We start from the raw sequence: 6,047 nt of genomic DNA, 5'->3' as shown, positions 1-6,047 counted from the left end.
ATGAGCATTAGTCCACAGCCAGCTAATTTGCCCGATTACAACGCAAATGATCTCGGCTTCTTTGCTTCTCTGCAGTCATTACAGCACAAAAAGAAAGCCAAAACGATTGAGAACCTCGTTGACAACGTCGACGCCGCTTTCAAACAGCTAGACTTCTCCACTATTGACAGAGTTTTTGTCACGATGCAGTCCGTACTACAAGTTTCCATGGATGTGAACGGCAGCAACAAGTACAAGATTCCCCATCTGTTCAAGCGTCAGATAGAGAAGAGAAATGACTTGCTCCCTCGCTCCTTACCTTGCAGTGCGCTAGTGTATGCCAAAACCAAAGAGTTCTTAAGTTCGGCTGAACGGTTGAACATAAAAATAAAATTATACCGAACTTAAAACTTTTTTTCCGGACAACTTTCATTTAGAGAGCCGCTTATAGTTTGGACGGATGAAGTAATAGTTAAAGAGGACCTGTCCATGTCTACACATCATAGAACGGCCATCTTCAATGCAGAATCTTTATTGGATACAATATTTATCGGCAAGATTTGCCAAAAAAATAGGTTAGTATGTTTTTTTTGCAATAATATATTTGGTTTATGTTGGAGCGAGCACGAGGCCGAGGTGGCCGTAATACTGGGCATCGGTAATGCTGGGCATCGGTAATGCTGGGCATCGGCAGGTGAGCAACGAGGTTGTTGTAAGCCCTGAGCGAAGCTCGCAGGGTGTGTGCTGAGCAGTACAGGACCGATGAGCGGTGTACGTCAGGTCAATGATTTAATGCTGTATAGCCCAATGCTCGGGTTGTCTTGCAAGACAGGAGTTCCTTTGAGGAGAAGTGGTGACGGTGATGTCGCCACCCCGACCTCATCCAGCCTGTCTCTCTCTTTCGAGGAGGAGGAGAAGGGTGAGACGCCGAGCGTCTGTGACGTCGAGGACGTCGCACGAGGTGTCCAGAGTGCCCTGTGGTGAGGCTCCACGCGACGTGTTGCGCAAAGACGCTCCACGTCAAGGCTGTCAATAGCAACTGTACACACTCGTGAGTGTAATGACGAGAGGGTTGATGGCAGCGTCAGCCTTGGGTTTCTGCTCGCTGTGGATGCTCTGCTACAGTTGGACGAGTTTAACATGGTGCCTGGGCGAACAATAATGGACTTTGAAGCTCGTGCAAAGGTGGGGTCTTTTCAAGTACTTTACGCGATATCACTCGGTTGCAAGCAGCGGAAGTATTCATTGCTCTACAGTCACTGTGACGGGACGTCACACAGCACCTTGCGTTGAGGAAGCGTGCTAATGAGTATACAAACTCCAGGTGTATACATATTTACTTTTAGTTGCTTTTAACCCTTTCGCGAACTTTTCCACTTTAGTGAACTATAGTATACAAATCTAGGATAGTCGGTATCAAAAGGAGGCATTTTGCCTCCTTTAAGGCGAGTGATTGTCCACCTTCAAATCTTCCAAGTGTGATTTGCTTGGTTTTTCTATGCCCATAACGACCTGTCGTAAGCGTACTTAATTATAAAAGGAGGCATTTTGCCTCCTTTAACATGGATACATCGTCGTACTTAGCTGAAAAGCAGGAAAAAGGGGCATTCTGCTGCCTTTTATCGCGAAAGGGTTAAGACTGAATATATTTATAGGCGGCTCTAGTTTGGCCTGCAATACAAACTATAAATTGCCTTTAGTAAAACCTATATAGCTATGCAATGATTGGTTCTCAGAGTCACTGGTGCCGTGTACCATAGGTCAATGACGTGGGTGTGGTGTGGACACACCACAAGTAGCCATGTAGCCCCGCTACAGCCACTTTATACGTGATTTCATGTATTTGTTTCTGATCCGTGGCCTCACCCGGAAGAACAATGGCTCCCACTGGACATCAGCGGCTGTTCCTCCAGCTCAACGGAAAGATATGCGTAATGGTTGACTATAGTCCTGGTTGGGCATTCGGGCGGGCACTGGAGTTGCTTCGGAGTTTTTCCACTCTCTGTTTTAGCGAGGCTAGTGGCAATTTTCGCCGTCGAATCACTGTTCATCTTTGGCCAGTCGATAGTATTAGCGCTGAGCCTTCTTATCTTTGAGGAAATGTCAACAGCACGATGTCATTGATAAAGCAATCACGTTTTTCTAGACCAACGAGACGCTCGAACTGCCCCTGCAGAACAGCTAATTAGCGATTCTAAAGTGGGGGAGCTAGCCAGCAAAAGCAGATAAATGTTCTGCTCCTCCCAGGAGCGCAACAATGTCCACTTTCAATACAGTAAATACGCAACTTTGGGCATTTCAGCGGCATTCAGATAAACCTAAACATTTGTTTTGTGATTAAAGCTATAAACTCGTGCCGGACAACGTCACACACGCGTACACACAATAAGAAAGTACACGATTCAGACTAAGTTGCGCAGAATCTGTACTTTCTGACGGCGTCTAAACGTGAGCGTCCAGCAGTCCTTACCGGTTTTGTGGTTCTGGCCACCAAAGTATATGTTCATTATACGCAAATGGGAATTCTCTAACACATTAAATACACTTGTATTATTTATGACATTGGTGGATAGACTAGGCGTCGTCATAGAAGGTGTATTCTACAGGTCGATCCATTAGAAAGTATACGGTAACCTGCAAACACGATAAGATATGATTGCCTATATTATGCATATCAACAGCTAATTAGCACCGTTCTCGTTGGCTCTATGTTGCAATGACCTTTCTGGTAATACCACTTCTGAAAATAAATAATAGCATATCTCCCCTCTTCCCAAGGTGATCGAATAGCTCATTGTACCTGAGTATATTTGGGGTAGTTGTTTTACCGGATTTATAGGTTGCTATATTCATTGAATTAAGACATAATCAGCGTAACGTGAGCTCGCGCCAAATAGTATATTGGCAGGTATGCGAACATGGGCGTGGAGTCACCTTGTTCTTGTTTGCGGCGGCGAGGCCTTGATGTTGCGTGTCATCGGTCGTCTAGACAAGTGGTTACTTCCGTCGACAACGACAATCGATACATCGATTGTCTTGTCAAGCTGCTGTCACCGTGGGTTGTGCAAGCACGAAATCGACAAGACGCTCATCGATCCCCTTTTTAACGCGGTTTCTCTTCTACCAGTAAGATGGCAGAGAAATCCCACGTCGATTGCTTTGAATTAGCTGGCATTTGACGCTGAACAGCGTAGTACGAGCAGCTATATTGTGTTTGCATCTCATGCATTTCCATTGGCTTAAATTGAGCTATTCGGTTCAGGTTGGACATAGCAACTTGATTATGGATGCGTGTTGACTCGTCAACATTGAGGCTCGAGCAACCTCACAGGATGAAAATCATTTTGATTTTTTTTTTGCAACAATCAAGTTTGCCATCAAGGAATTTAATTATGTGACGCTAAGGAGATATTGGAATCAACCGTCACCAAGCTACGTAAACGATTAGCAAGTTTCATTGGTAAATAAGGATAGAACTAGGATTGGTAGGTTGTAGGATGGGGCCTGGGTACTTGTGTGCGTGTCATCGTTGCCAGGACTGGTGGCTTCATGGACCAGCTTTAGCCTAATTGATCAATCAATAGCTTTTTAACTTCCTCTCTAACCAACAGCCGGTGTCTCCAACTGCGTCACCAAGCTTCAGGTCTTTGCCTCGGGTCTTCGCATCGACTGTTCGTTGCCCTCTTCCCACCAAGCCTTGATGGGTGCTATCGTCGATGTTCATGATCAGCTTCATCTCCAGCGCTAGGCGCTTCAGCGAGGGCTCACATTGCACAAGTGCTACACAGGTCCTGCACTTGGGCTGATTTGCGTGGATGAATATAGTAAATAAATAGCTACATCGCCCACACAGCATATTACAAGACTGAGACTTAAATTCCTGACGCAATGTTACGTTTCTCAAGAACCGCATTAACAGGCGCGGCGGAAACTGCCGGTGATGTGGTCGCTGTTCCTTCTCTCCACGACCATACCAGCGTCGGTTTGTAGCTACAGGCAGCAATAAATGGCAAGCGTCGGTAGCATGCGGGATGGTCGTTCTTTCTCAAAATGTTGTAAAAAACGAACAACGTCGAAGTCAAACTCACTGACGTGTGCGGATGTCAATTCATACCAGATCCACGTCATCTTGTCACCGCGGTTAGCACAAAAACCATCATTAATCACGCCGCAAACATAGTACACCGCAAATGTGTCGAGTTGCGTTGTAGATGCAATATTGGCAAATTCATTTTTTCTATTCACAGCCGAGTTTCTGTTTCACTTGTGTCACCACGTACTCAGTATCGTTCTGCTTCACCGACGCGTGTTCTTCCTCTATGCGATCTGTAACGGGTCACCCGGTTACATAAGTAATTTAGTTTTAGATATTACATAAGTAGACAAAGTGGCACACGGGTACCGTATTAATCGGGCCCAGTGCGACAAACGGATTCAATGCGAAAGTATACAAATTATGGGTGACACCCCGTCCTTACATAAACATTACACCAATTAAGTATTTGATAATATAAAAACTAATTTGAAAAATATAATATAAATAACGATGGCAAACAAATTTATTGATCGTTGTCTTCGTCGGCGTCCTGGTCGGTAATGAAATCGTCCGGCAGCGCCTGTAGGAATGTAGCAAACACACCATTCATATTGCGGGGCCCAATCGGTATCAGATTGGCTCTGCGAAATCCTTTTACGATTGTCTTTACATTGACGAGATCCCACGCTTTCGCTACAAGAAAGGAGAGCATAACACGTCTTTCGGCAGCATTTGTAGGGAATGGATGGTCAATGTGGTATTTCAGGTACAGATCCCTGTTATCGAAGTAGTAATTAGCATTTTTAAAGTGATAATAAAGCAATGAAATAGTACTTACTAAATCTTCGTCTTGAACGACTTTATCACACTTACATCCATCGGCTGGCTTAGACCAGTCGCTCCCGGAGGAATGAACTGGACTTGAGTAGAATAATCGTTTCGAGACGATGTTGAATGATGCTCATTTTGTGGACCTTGAAGTTATCCAGAAGCAGCATCCGACATCCAAGCACAATAGGTCTCCAGATCTAAAAGCACAAACAAATACTTTAAATCCAAACTTAAAAATAAAAAAATAAAACCCAACCTTCTCAATCCACTCCACCATAATGCCATGGTGGCACCATGCCTTAGGTTGCACGGTGTGTTCAACAGCACTGCTGCCAAGCGAAGGAGCCATCACCTCGTTTGCTATGCGACATCCAGGTACACTAGCAAACACGACGAAAGGCGGCAGCTTTTCTCCAGTTGCCGAAGCGCATAAAAATACGCTGCAACGTCCTGAGTTTTCAGAAGCTCCTTGAATTATGTCGATAGTTATTTTGCCAGGGTTGTCGACAAAATGGCTGCCTGGTCCATATTGAACAAACCCGAGTATTTGTCTTTAAAGAGCGATGAAATGATAAGATTACATCCATTTCAACAGCTACATTCTCCGAATTTGCAAACATATCAGCAATATCCTAACATTAAAATAAAAATATATAAGTTAGGATCAACAATAATAAAATAACGCGCAAAACATTTCACCTGCATGTCTCCCCTGGTTTTGCAACCCTTGTGAGTGACACGTCGAACAACTAATCGATTTCTCTTTAAAAATCTCGCTGTCCAGGACCGCAGGGTAGCAGACGACAAAACAAAATGTTGAGAAGCGCAGCGCCAAGAACCAACGTGCCCGATCAGCTGCATTGTCTATGACAACTGCGCCTACCTTCTGTCCACCTTTCTGAGCTAAAATCGTAATTCTTTCCGTCTCGTCGGCAATGTTACTCCATCCTGGCGTGGAAATTGCCTGCGGTATTACATACCTAAAGCATATTCTGTAAACACGTCCTGTCACAAGTCCGCTAAATCCGCTGGTCGGGGAATCGTGCTAAACCCAGCACACCAGCCTTTTTTTTTTTTTTTTTTTTGCCACATACGACCCAAAGGCCACGTTCTAGTCCAGGAGCGAGCACCACAACGATAAAAGCGCAGACACGAGCGACACGAGCGACGGCGAAACGAAGGACGACGAAGAAGACTGGAT

The 6,047-nt window shown here is 44.8% G+C and overlaps 3 protein-coding genes across 3 annotated transcripts; 2 read left to right on the top strand and 1 right to left on the bottom strand.

The window, feature by feature from the left end:
- On the top strand, positions 1 to 963 carry PPTG_19821 (hypothetical protein; the record flags this gene model as incomplete). The annotated part of the gene is made up of 2 exons (XM_008918381.1): positions 1 to 314; positions 783 to 963. 2 exons carry the CDS (start codon positions 1 to 3, stop codon positions 961 to 963), a joined length of 495 nt encoding a protein of 164 aa, XP_008916629.1.
- Positions 964 to 1,640: 677 nt separating this feature from the next.
- Positions 1,641 to 2,030, bottom strand: PPTG_24735 (hypothetical protein; the record flags this gene model as incomplete). The annotated part of the gene is made up of 2 exons (XM_008918380.1): positions 1,641 to 1,650; positions 1,846 to 2,030. The coding sequence occupies 2 exons, from the start codon at positions 2,028 to 2,030 to the stop codon at positions 1,641 to 1,643; spliced, it is 195 nt and encodes a 64-aa protein (XP_008916628.1).
- A 1,446-nt stretch (positions 2,031 to 3,476) lies between these two features.
- Positions 3,477 to 3,727, top strand: PPTG_24734 (hypothetical protein; the record flags this gene model as incomplete). Its single annotated transcript, XM_008918379.1, has 2 exons — positions 3,477 to 3,495; positions 3,591 to 3,727. 2 exons carry the CDS (start codon positions 3,477 to 3,479, stop codon positions 3,725 to 3,727), a joined length of 156 nt encoding a protein of 51 aa, XP_008916627.1.
- Positions 3,728 to 6,047: the final 2,320 nt, after the last annotated feature.

The sequence above is a fragment of the Phytophthora parasitica genome (genome assembly GCF_000247585.1).
Source record: "Phytophthora parasitica INRA-310 unplaced genomic scaffold supercont2.196, whole genome shotgun sequence".
NCBI lineage: Eukaryota > Oomycota > Peronosporomycetes > Peronosporales > Peronosporaceae > Phytophthora > Phytophthora nicotianae.
The sequence above is the reverse complement of the archived record's forward strand: the minus strand, read 5'-3'. Positions and strand labels throughout refer to the sequence as shown.